Source organism: Callithrix jacchus, chromosome 10 (assembly GCF_049354715.1).
Source record: "Callithrix jacchus isolate 240 chromosome 10, calJac240_pri, whole genome shotgun sequence".
Lineage (NCBI taxonomy): Eukaryota > Metazoa > Chordata > Mammalia > Primates > Cebidae > Callithrix > Callithrix jacchus.
Genome location: NC_133511.1, coordinates 119,272,371 through 119,290,979, shown reverse-complemented (window position 1 = coordinate 119,290,979; position 18,609 = coordinate 119,272,371). Strand labels below are relative to the sequence as shown.

The 18,609-nt window shown below is 43.9% G+C and overlaps 1 protein-coding gene across 1 annotated transcript; it reads right to left on the bottom strand.

Annotated features, from left to right (window-relative positions):
* Positions 1-260: 260 nt before the first annotated feature.
* LOC100388492 (secretoglobin family 1D member 2-like) lies at positions 261-2,838 on the bottom strand. Its single transcript, XM_009008315.5, has 3 exons — positions 2,715-2,838; positions 1,572-1,759; positions 261-403 (listed from the first exon to the last, which is right to left on the bottom strand). Exons 1-3 carry the CDS (start codon positions 2,767-2,769, stop codon positions 374-376), a joined length of 273 nt encoding a protein of 90 aa, XP_009006563.2. The 5' UTR covers positions 2,770-2,838; the 3' UTR covers positions 261-373.
* Between the last annotated feature and the right edge of the window lie 15,771 nt (positions 2,839-18,609).

Here is an 18,609-nt window from a genome sequence, read left to right as displayed (position 1 = left end):
CAAGACAAGCAGGAACGTTTCAATTCCTGTTTCTTCGTGACCACTGTTTTTATTCATGACCACAGGATGGAAAATCTGTAAGGAATGCAGGATAATTCCTATCAAATATTTCCCTCGGTGACACCTGGACTCAGGCTCCATTGGTAACACGACCCTGGTTCTCTGGAGTTAATTATCACCCACAGCAAAAGACCACTCCTCTATGGAAACCAACCTCTACCCAAGGCTCGAGACTGTAGGATTATAACAAGACCAGTGGAGACGTGCAGGGCAAGTGATTTATTAAGGCAAGACGTTGAAACCTTTTCATTCCGCAGTGAAGAGCAGGGTATCATTGAAAGGTGGTGGAAACCAGGATGGAAGTTTTTACATGTCACTTGTTACATTTTTCCACGATTTTCAACTGAAACAGAAAAAGAAAAAAGCAAGGAAGGTGGGGTTGGTCATGTTGCTGCTGGAGATGACAGGCTAACATCCAAGAGGCCAGTGGAATTCTGCCCCCAAAGGCAATTGGAAGGGCAGAGGCAACAACTCAGTTTGGGAAACTGAGGCCTAGATCTTGTGGCCTCACAGCACCCTTTCCTCACCAGGGCAATAGCCCTGGAAGGATCCAAGAGTGAGGCCTGGGATCCTCATAGAAGGAAGAGAGGAGGGGTGGACAGAGCAGCCAGAGGTCATTGTCTGAGCTGTCCCAGGTCTTGGAGTCTCCTGTTTCCTGCAGTGGGGGACCCAGGGCTGAGAGGCTGGTCAGGGCTAGGATGGCCTCTGGGAAGCCTGGCTTCCAGTAACCTCCAGCCTCCCTTTGTGGGAATTCTGCCTCAGGGCCCAGGCACTTCTCAGTCCTGAGCCTGTGGTTTCCATAGACATTTGCAGCTAAACCTCAGGACAGCAACCCAAAGGCAGCCAGGTTGAGAGGCCCCTGGAAAGCCTCTGATTTCTTGAGAAAGACGGAGTGAGAACATCCTGCTTCCATGGCACTGCAGGAGGTAGAGTCAGGAGGGTCTTTGCCCACTGCGGTCAGGAGAGCCTCGTGGGTGAGGAGGGGAGCATGTGGTCTGAGGAGCTGGGAGGGGCTCCTTACTGGCTCTGCAGAAGCTACCGAGAAGTCCAGCCTACCAGCGCTGCATCTGCAGGACCCCCTGCTCTAGGTCCCTCTCTGCCTTCCCCTGCATGTTCAAAGCTCCCATCTCCCCAGGCCATTCCAGAGTGACATCTGGGATGAGGACAGCTTGGTCTCAGTAAAGCTCCCAGCAGGGAGGCACCCATGCTTGGTCCTTCACCATCCCTGCCTGGGCCCAGGCACACTCCCTGTGTCCTCAGCACACTCTGGGGACACAGCATCCAGGAAGGTGACCTGAGAAGGAGAAACATGCAGGATGCTGTGTGCAGCTGAGTTTAATTCTGCAGGTGAAATGGTAGCACCCACTCTGTGGCCCTGAGTGACCTTCTCAAGAGGTGACCAGCAAGACAGGTGCCCCATCACCTGCACCCCCCACAGAGCAGCAAGCTGACCTCACTTCACACTATGCAGCTGACCAGAAGCCTCGACACATAAAGGAAAAAGAAATTACCAGGGCTACTTCAATTGGGCCTCGTTTCTCAAGGGACATCTGATCTGTGCATTTCTTCACTTCCAACTTGGCTGCAACAGCTTTTGGAGGAGCATTAAATTTGGCAAGTTGTAACTTGAACGCAGGTTCGTCAACGAATAAGAAGCCCAATGTCTCAGAAAGAAGAGCTGGGCAGACCACGGCGTTGGCTGCAGCACAAGAATAAAAATATAGTTGATGTTAGGAAAGTCGATTGATTCTTCTCTCACGGCTCCCTGATGTTAGACCAGACAGGATCCCCTGGGTTCTATGTTCTCATGCCTTGGTTGTGCTGATGACAATCCCAGACCTCTAGGGGTGACTTCCTCAAGGTCACACAATAAAGGGAGAACTTCATATCAACAGCTAAATTCTTTCTCTTTTTTTTTTTTTTTTGCGACAAGGTCTCCTTTTGCCATCCAGGTGGAGTGCAGTGTACTCAATCCCGGCTCACTGCAGCCTCGACCTCCTGGGCTCATGTGATCTTCCCACCTCAGCCCCCCAAGTACCTACAACTACTAGTGCATTCCACCAGGCCTGGATGATTTTTTGTATTTCTTTTTTTGTAAAGCTGGGGTGTCACCATGTTGCCCAAGCTGGTCTCAAACTCCTGAGCTCCAGCAATCCGCTTACCTTGACCTTCCAAAGTGCTAGGATTACAGGCGTCAGCCACCATGCCCTGTCCACAGCTAGACTCTTTCGACAGAATTAATCTTTCTTACTCCATTCCCATAGCCACTCCTGACAGAAGCAGAAGTACTAACCACCAGTGATAGGACGAGGCTCAGGCAGGGGGAACACTATGCCCAAGGTCAAAGGGCTGGGAAGTAGCGAGCCCAGATTCACCCCAGACCTCACATGACATCATCTGACACAGATTCCATCCAGGAGTGAAGCTCAGGCAGAAGAACATTTGCCTGCACAGATTTTCTATAAAACTTCCTAGGTGCTGGGGAGTAGAAGAAATAGCTCTGAATTTTATAAGGGGCTTGTTCAACGAGCACAGAAAAAGGTTTGGAGGTTTGGTTTTGTACAGATCCCAACCCCAGCCTGAATAGGTGACCTCATGCTCAGAGCAGGGTGCTTCCCAGGGGCTGGTGCTGAACTCATGACTGATGTACTCACCCTGGTAGCAGCAAAGGGCCAGCATGACCAGCAGGAGACACACCGACAGCCTCATGGTAGCTTATCTTGCTGCAAGGTCAGCTTTCACAATCAATGAGTGATTTGGACTCCACCCCAGGAGCCTATAGAGCTGCGGAGTCCAGGGCTATTTGTACCTAGGGAGCCTAGCTGGCACTGGCCCCAGGGCCTGGCTCCCAGCCTGCCCCTCCTACCCACAGCTGCTGCCATCCATCAGGGTCACCTCCCAATGCCTCCCTGCATCCTGAGTGGGGCGGAGCACAGGAGGGCAGCCCTGTGGGAACTCTGCTCTGTGCTCCAGGTGAGTTCAGGCACCTCTGGAAATATTCCCAGGATTCTCAGTTTCCTTCTGAGCTTTTGCTGATTATTTCTTTTTTTCTTTATATCACTGTAGGGGCACAGGTGAATTCTGACTTCGGCAGGCATAGGAAGCTGGAAGGCTGAGTTTTGGTTATGGGAGAGCGGGGATATAAGGAGACCCTGCTTTGATCCCCCTGCATGTCTGACAGCCAGCCAGGCTTTTTCAAGTGCACATTAAGCAAGTCTAAACAAGACCTACCCTTCCCCTCAGCCCCTTCCATCACCACCATGTTCACTGCATAGGTACCTAAAACATAGGTGAATACGTGCAAAATGGTACAACCATTTGGAAGACAATATGGCAGTTTCTAACTAAAGTGAGCAATTCTCACCATAAATTCCAGTAAGTGTGCTCCTTGATATTGATGTAAATTAAGACAATCTACTAGAAAACTTTCAAAAGAATATAAGTACAAAAGTTAGCTGAATATATGATCAGAATATACAAATCGATTGCTTTCGTGCAAAGCAGCTACACCTTTACATACCATAATGGAAAATGGTTCTTTGACAAGAATATGAACAGCAGCAGCAAAAATATGTTGAAATCTGTCTGAGTGGAGATATGCAAGCCACTAACAACAGAGTCGTGAAATCTTATTCACAACATAAAAAGGAAATTTAAATAAATAAAGCCACACACCTGTTTCCTGGAAGAAACAGTAAAAAATTCAAAGATGTCAACTAGGCTTTATTATTCTACAAATTCAATGTCACCTCTTACAGACTTCTTTCTAAACTCTTATTTTAGGTTTGGGGTACATGTGCAGGTTTGTTACATAGGTCAACTGGTATCATGGTAACAAATAATCATGGTGTACAGATTATTTCATCACTCAGGTATTAAGCCTAGTACCCAACATCATTTTTTCTCTCTCCTTTCACTCTCCACACTCAAGTTGGCCCCACTGTCTATTCACCTCTATGTGTCCATGTGTTCTCATCATTTAGCTCCCACTTTTTTTTTTTTTTTTGAGACGGAGTTTCGCTCTTGTTACCCAGGCTGGAGTGCAATGGTGCGATCTCGGCTCACCGCAACCTCTGCCTCCTGGGTTCAGGCAATTCTCCTGCCTCAGCCTCCCAAGTAGCTGGGATTACAGGCGTGCACCACCATGCCCAGCTAATTTTTTGTATCTTTAGTAGAGACGGGGTTTCACCATGTTGACCAGGATGGTCTCGATTTCTTGACCTCGTGATCCACCCGCCTCGGCCTCCCAAAGTGCTGGGATCACAGGCTTGAGCCACCGCGCCCGGCCTAGCTCCCACTTTTAAGTGGGAACATGCAGTATTTGGTTTTCTGTTCTTGCATTAGGTTGCTATGGATAGTGGCCTTCAGCTCCATCCATGTTCCTGGAAACAACATGATCTGATTCTTTTTTATGGCTTTATAGTATAACATGGTGTATATGTGCCACGTTTTCTTTATCCACTCTGCCATTGATGGACATTTAGATTGGATCCATGTCTTTGCTATTGTGAATAGAGCTGCAATGAATCTATGCCTGCATGTGTCTTTATGATAGAATGTTTTATATTCCTTTGGGTGTATACCTAGTAATGGGATTGCTGGGTCAAATGGTAGTTCTGTCGTTAGCTCTTTGAGGAATTGCCACACTGATTTCCACAAGGGATAAACTAATTTATACTCCCACCAACACTGTATAAGCATTCCCTTTTCTCTACAACCTTGCTGGCCTCTAACAGCATCTTACTAGGGCCGTTTGATTTTTTTTGTTTAATTCTGAAATGCTGTTTGGATCTTTCAAAATTAGAATGTATCCATGATTGAGGAGTGAGGAGACGCCCAATTTTGGGACAAGACTATGTGGGTTCAAGCTCTGCCCTGGCATTTTCTATTTGTGAGTTCTTCAGCAAGTGGCTTAGCCTTGAAGCCATAGTTTCCTCATTTTTAATCTCGGGTGGTGAAAACAGTACCTATTTCACAGGATTCACATAAGAAATGAACTAATGGAGGAAAATACACATCATAGCATCTCAGCACCAAATGTCAATTTCTACACTTATGTAACTAAAGGAAAAAGAATAAATGAAAAGGTCAAAGAAAATCAATCACCTCTTTCTCAACAAAATATCAAACCGAATCTAACTGATTCTGCCAGCAAGGAAAGTTTACCTCCCGTAAGTCCTAACAAAGAGTGCTTCAGAATTTGGTTCTGGTTTCCTTAGGATTTTCCACAGTTAAGATCATTACTTTTCAATAACCTAATTTATTGTTTTATGGTTAGATGAAAGTGACCATTATTATGATGTTGTTAATATCCTTAATAATGAGTCTTGTACCTAAGTCTATAGGATGGTGGGGGGGGGTTACTGATCCCCAAAACACGCAGAGTCCTTGGACACCTGTCCTCACCAGGATGTGTTGCTCCTGGTGTCCTTCTGCCTGAAGCTACTACCCAGGGATTTTCTAGGGATTGGACTTCAAACAGTTGAACATCTTCCAGGAAAATGGAAACCTTAAGAAGATCAGTCGAGATGCTCACGTCCTTTGACTGGTAATCTGTGTGAGTTGGAGAAAGTGCCACACCCTGAGTTCAAATCACAAGTCCTTTACTGCCAGTGACCAAGAGTCAGCTCACACTCAAAAATCTCTCAGCCCCAGGAAGGGGCTGGCTTCCTTTTTATACCATACTTAGGAGAGGGGAGAGGGAGTCTAGCTGAAGCAGAATTTAACAGAAGCAGAACAAGCAAGTTAGATAAGGAAGCTGGTAACTAGGAGGCAGGAGGCTCTCATGGCTGTTGATGAACTAAGGAGGGTATACACAAGCGGTTCCCATGATTGCTGGTTACCAGGGGGTTTTCAGTACTTACCATACAATCAATGAAGGGGGGCATTCACAATAGCAAGTGGGCTTGGTTACAAAGCCTATATGCTTCTATAGCAGCATGACCCAACACAGTAGCATGACCCTGGTATGCACTCAAGAGAGAAATGGCAGGAGGGCTGAGATGGAGGTTAAGTTGGAGTCTGTCTGGCTCTCAGCAAGATGGAGTCTGTCAGGTTAACATAGGTTAGGCTAGCACAGATCATACACGTACTGGGTGGTCACCATGGTTCTCTTTTCCACCTCCTCTTCCACATAAAGGAATCTCAGAGGGAGAACTGCCTGCCAGAGAACTGGGTCAGGTCCTCATCACACCTCTTCTTGACTTCCCCACAGTCTGTAAGGTGTGCTTGAGGTGACTGCATGTCTTTGTAAGTCAGCCCCACGTGTGAACGACACACATAAGCACGCAAACCATAACCATATCAGAGGTACAATGTCAAGCGGGGACATTTGAGTCTCCTGCAAGCACCGGTGCCACTGGGGATGATGAAATGATGTAGATTTTCTTCATCTTGTTCTGGAGAGGCAAGCAGTTACCCTATGGCACCCACAGCAGGCTTAATGACGTGCTTTGTACATTTGGGGAAAATTTCATGGAGAAGCAGAACGAATAACCTCAGGATATGTGAGATAAACCAGGAAACTGACCGGCTGATCCTCACTGTGCATTCCTAGGGACTGTTTACATTGATGAACTTGACAGTTTACTCAGGAGAAAAGCCTTTCTTCCCCAGGAATCCGCTGCACTCAAAGAGACAACAAAAATCTTTTTTTTTTTTTTGAGACGAGTTTCGCTCCTGTTACCCAGGCTGGAGTGCAATGGCAGGATCTTGGCTCACCACAGCCTCTGCCTCCCGGGTTCAGGCAATTCTCCTGCCTCAGCCTCCTGAGTAACTGGGACTACAGGCATGCGCCACCATGCCCAGCTAATTTTTTGTATTTTTAGTGGAGACAGGGTTTCACCATGTTGACCAGATGGTCTCGATTTCTTGACCTCGTGATCCACCCGCCTCGGCCTCCCAAAGTGCTGGGATTACAGGCTTGAGCCACCACACCCAGCCAAAAACCTTTTGTTTTACATGTTACTGGCTCCCCTAACATCATTAAATCTGGTACTTACACACAACAAACTTTCCAGCTATTAACTCTTCAATAGGTCAGACAAATGGCCACCAATTAGCTAAAAAATCAAAACCAAGACTCCAGATTACAATCATGGGATGCATGACAGGGCTCATATTTTGTAGCTCCAGATTTGTTTTTTTCTAATGTGTCTCATCATGGCTAAAACACAAGATCTGTGTATTTCACATCGAAGAACCTTGTGGTAGATGGCTCCTGTGGGTTCCCTAGTGGAAGGCACTGCAGGGAGACTGGGAGACTAGAGGAGGCAGAAGTCATGTTTCTCTGCTGCTGACATTGCCTCTTGCAGTGATTATGGCAGCAGCGTCTGCAGCATCCAGCAGCTCCGCAGGGAAGAGTCCATAGTGATGGCTTCCATTCCTGCTGAGGTGGCTCCATTTCATCAAGAGCAGCCTCCCCTTTGCCTGCAGTCTTGGGATCTGGGCAGCACCATTTTTCCTTTTATCTTCCAGCCCTAGGAGTGATATGATCTTCCTGCCATTATCAATCAGTGGGCGTCGTTCACAATGCCATTTTTGCCTCTGCAACCCATCAAACCCACTAATACCAACTCCTGTGTGAAATTTTCTTGGTTCAGTTTACCTATAATGTTTTATATTTTTTGACTGGACACTGGCTGGTAAACACTGGAAAAGCATATCTTAAATGAGTGTAGACTTGGAGATGTATGGCTTGCAGAATGACAAAGGGAAGAGAGAAGTCCTGTCATGGGCAGGGCTATATGTCACACTGCCTGCCAATTAGAGAGAGAATTAATGAGCGACCAACTGTATGACTCTGAGGTTTCGTGCTTTCTGGATAAATATCCTCGCATCTTCAAAAATACGTGATCAGCAGCCTTGACCAATGGCATTTTGCTAACATATGTTTCCTTGACCAATGGCATTTTGCTAACATATGTTTCCTTGATAGTTGACACTACATAATCTTTTGCAATCTTGCCTTATTTCAGCTTGATCACCTGATCTCGGGACTTAACGTAGCTATGGAAAATCAGTTGTCCAATTTATACTCCTGTCTTCTGTTAAGAAAAAACACTTACCAAGGAAGGACAGAGGGAACTGGGATGAAACAGCGGTTCGTGACTGATTGTACGTTTCTACTCTCATCCTTCCCTGTGCTCAGCTTCAATAATTATCCAAGTTGTGCCCCAAACATCATTTCCTCTTTTCCACTAAAAGCTCCTCTATCTAAAGTTCTTTTTTTTCTGCAGCATATTTTGTACTTCAGTTTTCTCCAGTCTTATTTCCCTGTAGAGCTCATGCTATCTGCTCTCTGTCAGAGAAACTTAAACATTTTCACCAAGTGTTGTCGCTGTTTTGTTTCCATCACACTGTAGAGTTTACCACTTAGCTCTTTTGTCGTTCTAATTTATTAACTTTTGAGATTTCATAAGAGGATGGTAAAAGATTCAACGCGTGCTTAGGCTGCAGTCTTGGTCCATCCTAAAGAGATGTGTTTTCTTTGCTGATTTCCATTGTGGTCATGTGCTTTGACTGAAAGATAATTGTGACAATCATGGGACTCTGATGGCAAAAGGATGTTGTTTCCCTTTGTTTTCATTTTATTTTTTAAGCGACAGAGTCTTCCTTTGTTGTCCAGGCTTTATCAAACTCCTGACTTCAGGCATTGCCCATGCTCAGCCTCCAGCTGAGCTGGAATTACAGGCAAAAGCCACCTTTTTTTTTTTTTTTAAGACAAGTCTCACTCTGTCGCCCAGGCTGGAGTGCAGTGGTGCCATCTCAGCTCACAACAACCTCCACATGCCAGGCTCAAGAGATTCTCCAGCCTCAGTGTCTCAAGTAGCTGGGACTATAGGCATGAGCCTCTAACACCCAGCTCATTTTGTGTGTGTGTGTGTGTGTGTGTGTGTGTGTGTGTGTGTGTGTGTGTAGAGTTTTTCCATGTTGCCTACGCTGGTCTCAAACTCCTGAGCTCAAAGCAATCCGCCCACCTTAGCCTCCCAAGGTGCTGGGATTACAGACATGAGCCACTATGCTGGGCCCACTAGAACCACCTATGTTTAAAAGCAAAAGTAACCCCTTCCAAATCTTTTTTTGAAATTTGCTCCTGTAGTTAGAAATGTTCACCTTTCTAAACCTGTAGTAGTGACAAGGAGGAAGACAATTTCAAAAAGAGGAGTTGTAGCAACAGTAAGGAAAGGTCCTCCAGCATTGTTTATTGTTTCAGTTCTTAAAATCCAGGTTAGAAATTGTCTATTTGTAGGACAGCAAGAATTGAGCATCCTAATATATTCCCATGATAAACACGAAAGAGAAAGAGAGGGAAACTAGTCAAATCAAGGCTGTGAGGTCTGAAACTAATTTCCAACTATGGACTATGTAGTATGGACTATGTCAGCTTGGGAGAGCCATAGAATCTTTCTAGTCTTAGTAAATTAAGACTACACTTTTTTTTTTTTTTTTGAGACAGGGTCTCACTGTGTCATTTATGCTAGAGTTCAATGGCGTGATCTCAGCTCACTGCAACCTTCACCTCCTGGGTTCAAGTGATTCTCCTGCCTCGACCTTTCAAATAGCTGGGATTACAGGCACCCACCACAACACCTGGTTAATTTTTGTATTCCTCAGTGGAGACAAGGTTTCACCATGTTGGCTAGGTTGGTCTCAAACTCCTGACCTCAAGGGATCCACCTGCCTCGGCCTCCCAAGTTGTGCCCCAAACATCGTTTCCTGGTGTGAATTACAGGTGTGAGCCACTGTGCCTGACCAAGACCACACTTTAAGATAACATCCATACAGATTAAATAGTAGTATTTTGATACATGCATGCAATGTATAATGATCAAATCAGTGTAATTAAGATATCCGTCACCTCAAAGATTTAACATTTTTAATGTTGGGAACATTTCAGTCTTCTAGCTATTTTGAAATATAAATCAATTATTGTTAACTATAGTCACCTTTCTGTGCTACCGAACATTAGAAGGTATTCCTTCTATCAAACTATGTCTTGTATCCATTAACCATCCTCTCTTTATTCCCCACGCTTTCCAGCTCCTGGTAACTTTTCATTCAACTTTCTGACTCCATGAAATCAACTTTTTCATCTCCCATGTATGAGTGAGAACCTGCAAAATTTGTCTTCCCGTGCCTTTTTGTCCACATTTTCTTATTCCTTTCTCCGTGGCTGTGAAATCCAATGAGGCAGCCCTTAGATACACCTGCCAGGATGATGCAAAACCCTCTTTTGACAAAAAAAAGGAAAAGTCGGTCAGTTGTCTTGATCTCATAGAACCCGGTGAAACTATCATTTCATTTTAGACACTTGGAGTTTTGCATCTGGTTATGAAGGTTAAGGCCTCCCCCTAGTGGCTGGTGGCATATTGCAAATGTTCAAGGAGATTCCAGATTTTACACAAAGGGCGCCACCTTGAGGTTCACAGTTCACAGTCATGGTCAATCTAAGGAAACCTCATTATTCCAGTCCTGGTGCTAGACTTGGCTATTTGAAGATTAAAAAGATACATTTATGCACCCAAACGTTCCAATCTTCTGGGAGGAGCAGACCCAAAAAGATATCCCTTAGTCAACCATTGTACTGAATGCAACTAAACACCCACAAAAGTCTTCTATTTAGGTGAGCTCAGTGCTTGGATGGAGCTGTGATCCAAAAATGACGAGAACTTGGAAAATGATTATCTAAACCAGAGGGGGTACTCGGAGGTGGGTCTTTGGAGCATATGTTATGAATGAACTAAAGAAAGCATCTAGGCTGGAATAGCAGTCAACCTGCAGCAACTTTGTACACGATGAAAAACAGGAAGACCTGATCGCAGTGCGTTCTCAGAACTGAGCAACATGGACTTCTGGGGTAGGAGAGAAATTACAGGTTGGCGCAAAAGGAACTGCGGTTTTTGCCACTAAAAGTAATTGCAAAACTGTGATTACTTTTGCACCAACCTAATATAAGTAGTTGAAACTCAGGTTAGAGAAACTGCCATTACTTTTGTCTAGGGAGTGGGATGCAGCCTTTGTGTGCGTGGTGTAGGTAGGTGTGGTGAGGGGGCTGGCAATAACCAGGCATGAGGTACTCTGCGGATCCTAAGTGCCAGGGCGCAGGGTCCAGCCCTGCAGGGTCTAGTGGGTGTTCTTTTGTGTGCGGAGATGATAGATCGCAGGAAAGAAAGACACAAGACACGGAGATAAGAGAGGAATTCAGCTGGGCCCCGGGGACCACCACCGCCAAGGCACAGAGTCAGTAGCGGCCCTGAGTGCCTGGACGTGCTGATACTTGTCATATACAAGGCAGGGGGGCAGGGGCAGGAGAGTGAATCATTTGACATGATTAATAAGGTCAAGCAAATCAAGTGCTTACAGTACCGGGGGCCCCTCCCTTTCAGGTAGCCGCTGCAAGGAGGCGGGGCACATACATCAGCATCTTTCCATGAACTCATCAGAAAGATCAAAGGCTTTTAGGATTCCTCTCTTCTTACTTCCCACGACTTCTAAGAACTTAAAAAGAGCACCGGGTGGGAAAGTGGAACATGAAACTGGGCAAGGATGGTGACCATCGGAACACAGCACCACAGACAGGCATTTAAGCCCCTGGATGTCTGCGGGCCAGCCTGGCTAATGTCAGGCCTTCCTCAAGAGCCAGGCAGAGCAGAGTGTTCTCTGAACTCCTCCAGTGAGAGGGAAACTCCCCTTCACGGCCTGCTAAGTAACCGGCACCTTCCCAGGCACTGAGTTACTGCAAGGCCTGCCTGCTAAGTAATGGGTGCCTTCCTAGGCATTGGTGCTACCACGAGGCTCTCACTCTGGCATCCTGATCACTTCTCACAATGTTCCTTCAGTTCCTAGTTATATTTCACCCAATTATGTCTATACTGTAAGACTAAAATGATTCTATGCTATAATACTAAAGCAAAGAATAATAAAGAATCATGATTTAATAGGATTGGTTATAGAACTGATTATGTGATTGTTTCTGAATGTATTTGGTACCATTGCTAAAACTAATCGGATATTTATTATACTGGGACAGCTTGTGCCTTCAGTCTCTTGCCTTGGCACTTGGGCAACTTTCTTCCCACACCAGGAAGGAATGAAGTTTCTACGAAATCTCTGGGTGTATTTAGAGAAGCAGACAGGACCTATCTTGTGAGTTAAGACAACATAGTAGTGATTTGAGAAGTTTTTGGGGTGTGCTACAAGCTCATTGTGGACCAGAAATCTTGAGTGGTTTGGGATCTGGTCAATAAGAAGTCGTCAGAAATTGCTGGAAGTCTGATATCTCTGGTTTGCTCACCTGTGTGGTAAAGAAGGGTTCTGTGAGTCAAGGATCAATCACTTGCAATTTTTCAGCTCCCAGAGATTCACTAAGGAAGGGTATAGAATCTACTGTCCTCATATCTACTGAGGAACAAAACAATCACTTGAGCTGTTTGTAAAGGTCCTGATGTCTCCTTCTGACCATCATCAGCATATCCACCTTCTACCCACATGCAGACATAAGCATTAGTGCTGGTCTAGATTGCAGTAGAGTTTTAGCATCCTGAGCTTCAGAGCACCTGCCATGCTGGGGACTGTGGATGGTGCCAGGGACGCCGCTGGAGCAGGAAACAAAAACACCTCATCAAGGACACAGAGAGACTTTCCTCTGAGGGTTGAGGGCAAAGGAGAAAGGGTGAGAAAAATATACAGGAAATAGGGAAAAAAATAAAGAAAATGATATCTTTTCTCCACAATTTGAAGCAACTTTACACTTGTGAAAACAAAGGACAACAATTTTTTAAAAAACCTCAAAACACCCACAGGAAAGACTTTTTAAATTTCTGTGGGAAATGGCAACTGTTACCCAATTCCAGGGATAACAGTGACAGTGATGAGGATAGTCCCTGCCCAGAGAATTAGGGACTCTGAGACAGGGACTAGCAGTATCATATCTGCTGGTCCATAATCCCTGTGAATCAAATCCTCATTCAGAGAGGTGGATGTCATCAGTGATGCAACTCTGCAGCCAACAAAGAACCTACATGATGCCTGAACATAGCAGATGCACATTAAATAGGAAATAAGCATAAACATATTAATATTATTGGAATTCATTTCAGTCTGGTTTGCTGGAGTCTAGATTCTAGTTTCTGAACTTCATTTGGCTTTCTAAATCAGTTTCCCTAAATAACTGTCCCAGTTTAATGAAGATCCATCTGTGAATTTCTGTTTCTGTTGCAACCCTTTTGAGGACTCATTCATAAATTATTTCCCAAGGCTGAGGTCCAGAATGGTGTGTCCTAGGTTTTCTTCTATGATTCTCATAGTTGGAGGTACTACTTTTAAATTTTTAATCCATCTTGATTTAGCTCTTGTATATGGTGGAATGTGGGGATCCAGTTTCAATCTTCTGCATATGGCTAGACAGCTGTTCCAGCACTATTTATTGAATGTGGAGTCTTTTCCCAATTGCTTGTTATTATTATTATTTCACTGTACTTCAGGTTCTGGGGTACATGTGCAGATCATGCAAGATTGTTGCCTAAGTCCATAAATGGCAAGGTGGTTTGCTGCCTTCATCCCCCTATCACCTATATCTTATATTTCTCCATTATCCCTCCCCTACATCCCCACCCACTGCTGTCCCTCTCCTAACCCCCTCTACTGCCCACAGTGTGTGATGCTCCCCTCCCTGTGTCCATGTGTTCTAATTGTTCAACACCTGCCTATGAGTGAGAACATGCAGTATTTGGTTTTCTGTTCTTGTGTCAATCTGCTGAGAATAATGGTTTCCAGATTCATCCACGTCCCTAGGAAGGACACAAAGTCATCGTTTTTGATGGCTGCATAGTATTCCATGGTGTATATGTGCCACATTTTCTTTATCCAGTCTATAGATGATGGAAATTTGGGTTGATCCCAGGTCTTTGCTATTGTAAACAGTGCCACAGTGAACATACATGTGCATGTGTCTTTATAATAGAATGATTTATAATGCTTTGGATATATAACCAGTATTGGGATTGCTGGGTCAAATGGTATTTCTATTTCTAGGTCCTTGAGGAATCGCCACACTGTCTTCCACAAAGGTTGAACTAATTTACACTCCCACCAATGGTGTAAAAGTGTTCCTATTTCTCCACATCCTCTCCAGCATCTGTTGTCTCCAGATTTTTTAATGATCGCCATTCTAACTGGCATGAGATGGTATCTCAATGTGGTTTTGATTTGCATTTCTCTAATGACCAGTGATGATGAGCATTTTTTCTTATGTTTGTTGGCCTCGTATATGTCTTCTTTTATAAAGTGTCTGTTCATATCCTTCGCCCACTTTTGAATGGGTTTTTTTCTCGTAAATCTGTTTTAGTTCTTTGTAGTTTCTGGATATTAGCCCTTTGTCAGATGGATAGATTGCAAAAATGTTTTCCCACTCTGTTGGTTGTGGATTCACTCTAATGATTATTTCTTTTGCTGTGCAGAAGTTCTGGAGTTTAATTAGGTCCCATTTGTCTATTTTGGCTTTTGTTGCCAATGCTTTTGGTGTTTTAGTCATGAAGTCCTTGCCTATGCCTATGTCCTGAATGGTTTTGCCTAGGTTTTCTTCTAGAGTTTTCATGGTGTTAGGTCTTATGTTTAAGTCTTTAATCCATCTGGAGTTAATTTTAGTGTAAGGTGTCAGGAAGGGGTCCAGTTTCTGCTTTCTGCACATGGCTAGCCAGTTTTCCCAATGCCATTTATTAAACAGGGAATCCTTTCCCCATTGCTTGTTTCTGTCAGGTTTATCAAAGATAAGATGATTGTAGATGTGTGGTGTCGCCTCCGAGGCCTCTGTTCTGTTCCATTGGTCTATATCTCTGTTTTGGTGCCAGTATCATGCTGTTTTGATTACTGTAGCCTTGTAGTATAGTTTGAAGTCAGGTAGTGTGATGCCTCCAGCTTCGTTCTTTTTGCTTAGAATTGACTTGGCTATGTGGGCTCTCTTTTGGTTCCATTTGAAGTTTAAGATGGTTTTTATCAGTTCTGTGAAGAAGGTCCTTGGTAGCTTGATGGGGATAGTGTTGAATCTATAAATTACTTTGGGAAGTATGGGCATTTTCATGATATTGATTCTTCCTAACCATGAGCATGGAATGTTTCTCCATCTGTTTGCATCCTCTCTTATTTCATTGAGCAGTGGTTTGTAGTTCTCCTTGAAGAGGTCCTTTACGTTCTTTGTTAGTTGTATTCCTAGATATTTTATTCTCTTTGTAGCAATTGTGAATGGCAGTTCATTCTTGATTTGACTCTCTTTGAGTCTGTTATTGTGGTGATTTTTGCAGCAATCAGAATGCTTGCGATTTCTGCACATTGATTTTGTATCCTGAGACTTTGCTGAAGTTGCTTATCAGTTTCAGGAGATTTTGGGTTGAGATGATGGTGTCTTATAATATACAATCATGTCGTCTGCAAATAGATACAATTTGACATCCTCCTTTCCTGTTTGAATACCCTTTATTTCTTTTTCTTGCCTGATTGCTCTGGCTAGAACTTCCAATACTATAGTGAATAGGAGTGGTGAGAGAGGGCATCCTTGTCTAGTGCCAGATTTCAAAGGGAATGCTTCCAGTTTTTACCATTCCATGTGATATTGGCTATAGGTTTGTTGTAAATAGCTTTTATTATTTTGAGATGCATTCCGTCAATACCAAGTTTATTGAGAGTTTTTAGCATAAAGGACTGTTGAATTTTTTCAAAGGCATTCTCTACATCTATTGAGATATCATGTGGTTTTTGTCTTTGGTTCTGTTTCTGTGGTGAATTACGTTTATAGACTTGCGTATGTTGAACCAGCCTTGCATCCCTGGGATGAATCCTACTTGATCATGATGGATAAGCTTTTTGATGTGCTGTTGCAATCAGTTTCCCAGTATTTTATTGAAGATTTTTGCATCTGTGTTGATCATGGATATTGGCCTGAAGTTTTCTTTTCTTGTTGAGTCTCTGCCAGGTTTTGGTATCAGGATGATGTTGGTCTCATAAAATGATTTGGGAAGGATTCCCTCTTTTTGGATTATTTGGAATGATTTCAGCAGGAGTGGTACCAGCTCCTCTTTGTACCTCTGGTAGAATTAGGCTGTGAACCCATCTGGACCTGGGCTTTTTTTGGTTTGTAGGCTATTAATTGCTGCCTCAACTTCAATCCCTTGTTATTGGTCTATTCAGGGTTTCAACTTCTTCCTTGTTTAGGCTTGGGAGGAGGAAAGTGTCCAGGAATTTATCCATTTCTTCCGGGTTTACTGGTTTATGTGCAGAGCTGTTTGTAGTAATCTCTGATGGTAGTTTGTGTTTCTGTGGAATCGGTGGTGATATTCCCTTTATTGTTTTTTATTGCATCTATTTGATTATTCTCTCTTTTCCTTTTTATTAGTCTGGCTGGCGGTCTATTTTGTTGATCCTTTAAAAAAACAGCTCTTGGATTTATTAATTTTTTGTAGGGTTTTTTGTGTCTCTATCTCCTCCAGTTCTGCTCTGATCTTAGTTATTTCTTGTCTTCTGCTCGGTTTTGAGTTTTTTTTTTAATCTTGCTCCTCTAGCTCTTTCAATTTTGATGATAGGGTGTCGATTTTAGATCTTTCCTTCCTTCTCATTTGGGTGTTTATTGCTATATATTTTCCTCTAGAGACTGCTTTAAAAGTGTCCCAGAGATTCTGGTATGTTGTGTCCTCATTCTCGTTGGTTTCGAAGAACATCTTTATTTCTGCCTTCGTTTCATTGTTTATCCAGTCAACATTCAAGAGCCAGTTGTTCAGTTTCCATGAAGCTGTGAGGTTCTGAGTTAGTTTCTGAATTCTGAGTTCTAACTTGATTGCACTGTGGTCTGAGAGACTGTTTGTTATGATTTCTGTTCTTTTGCATTTACTGAGGAGTGATTTACTTCCAATTATGTGGTCAATTTTAGAGTAGGTGTGATGTGGTGCTCAGAAGAATGTATATTCTGTGGATTTGGGGTAGAGAGTTCTGTAAATGTCTATCAGGTTTGCTTGTTCCAGGTCTGAGTTCAAGCCCTGGATATCCTTGTTAATTTTCTGTCTGGTTGATCTGTCTAATATTGACAGTGGAGTGTTAAAGTCTCCCACTATTATTGTGTGGGAGTCTAAGTCTCTTTGTAAGTCATTAAAAACTTGCTTTATGTATCTGGCTGCTCCTGTATTGGGTGTGCATGTTTTTAGGATCATTAGCTTTTCTTGTTGCATTGATCCTTTTACCATTATGTAATGTCCTTCTTTGTCTCTTTTGATCTTTGTTGGTTTAAAGTCTATTTTATCAGAGACTAGGATTGCAACTGCTGTTTTTTGTCTCCCTTTGCTTGGTAAATCTTCCTCATAGTTTTATTTTGAGCCTATGTGTATCCTTGCATGTGAGATGGGTTTCCTGGATATAGCACACCGATGGGTTTTTGCTTTTTATCCAATTTTCCAGTCTGTGTTTTTTGATTGGGGCCTTTAGCCATTTACATTGAGGGTTAATATTGTTATGTGTGAATTTGATCCTGTCATTTCGAATATTTTATTATTTAAACTTTTTCCACATCTTTGCTCCCTGTGGACTCCCCTGCCCTTGCCTCGGTCACTCTGGATTGAAACACTTGGTTCATTCTGGAAGCCACATCAAAACAGCTCAGGCCTTGTGTTCTTTGCTGGCTCCTCGGACTCCCTGGATCTCCCCTTTCCCAGGGACCTGTGGCCTTCCGTGGGCAGCTCTGTTCTGACATGCCCAGGACCCTGGCACTGACCCATCCTCTCTGTTCATGCTCCTGGAGAACATGGCCTCTGCAAGTCCTGCCTCTGTATGACAATGTCATGCAATAAATGCTTAATCAATAATTTTGCAATTTATTTTCTGGGTCAAAATTTGGTGCTTGACAAGAGTCCACTGATGATGTCTCTCATGTTTTAGTACCAGGTCTATTTACATTGTAATCTTCAGTAAAGGCAGGACAACACTAACAACACGTCTGGGTGACAGCCTGGCCACTAACACTAATGTGGTACTTTCCTGGATGAGGGCTTTGGGGTCAGGGTGGGAGGAGACAGGTCAGGGGAGGAGGTAGTTGGAGAGTATGCCAGCTTAGGGGTGCCTCAGTGCTCAGTGTTCCTTTTATCTTTTTCTTTTGAGACAGAGTCTCACTCTCACCCATGCTGGAGTTCAGTGACTTGATCTCAGCTCACTGCAGCCTTCACCTCCTGGGTTCAGATTTTCAGGCTTCAGCCAAGTAGCTGGGATTACAGGCACACACCTCCACGCCCGGCTAATTTTTGAATTTTTAGTAGAGGGGGTTTCGCCATGTTGTCCAGGCTGGTCTCAAACTCCTGACCTCAGGTGATCCACCCCCCTTGGCATCCCAAAGTGCTAGGATTACAGGAGTGAGCCACCACACCCAGCCCAATGTTCCTTTTCTCCAAAAGTGACCATGACCATAATATGATCTGAGCTGGGTTCCCCTAATGAGTTGGGAGATGGAATGGATTAGGAAGCAGAGCCGAGGGCAGGTGTCAGCCCCTGGCTGATTCTCCTTGGCTCCTTAACCAA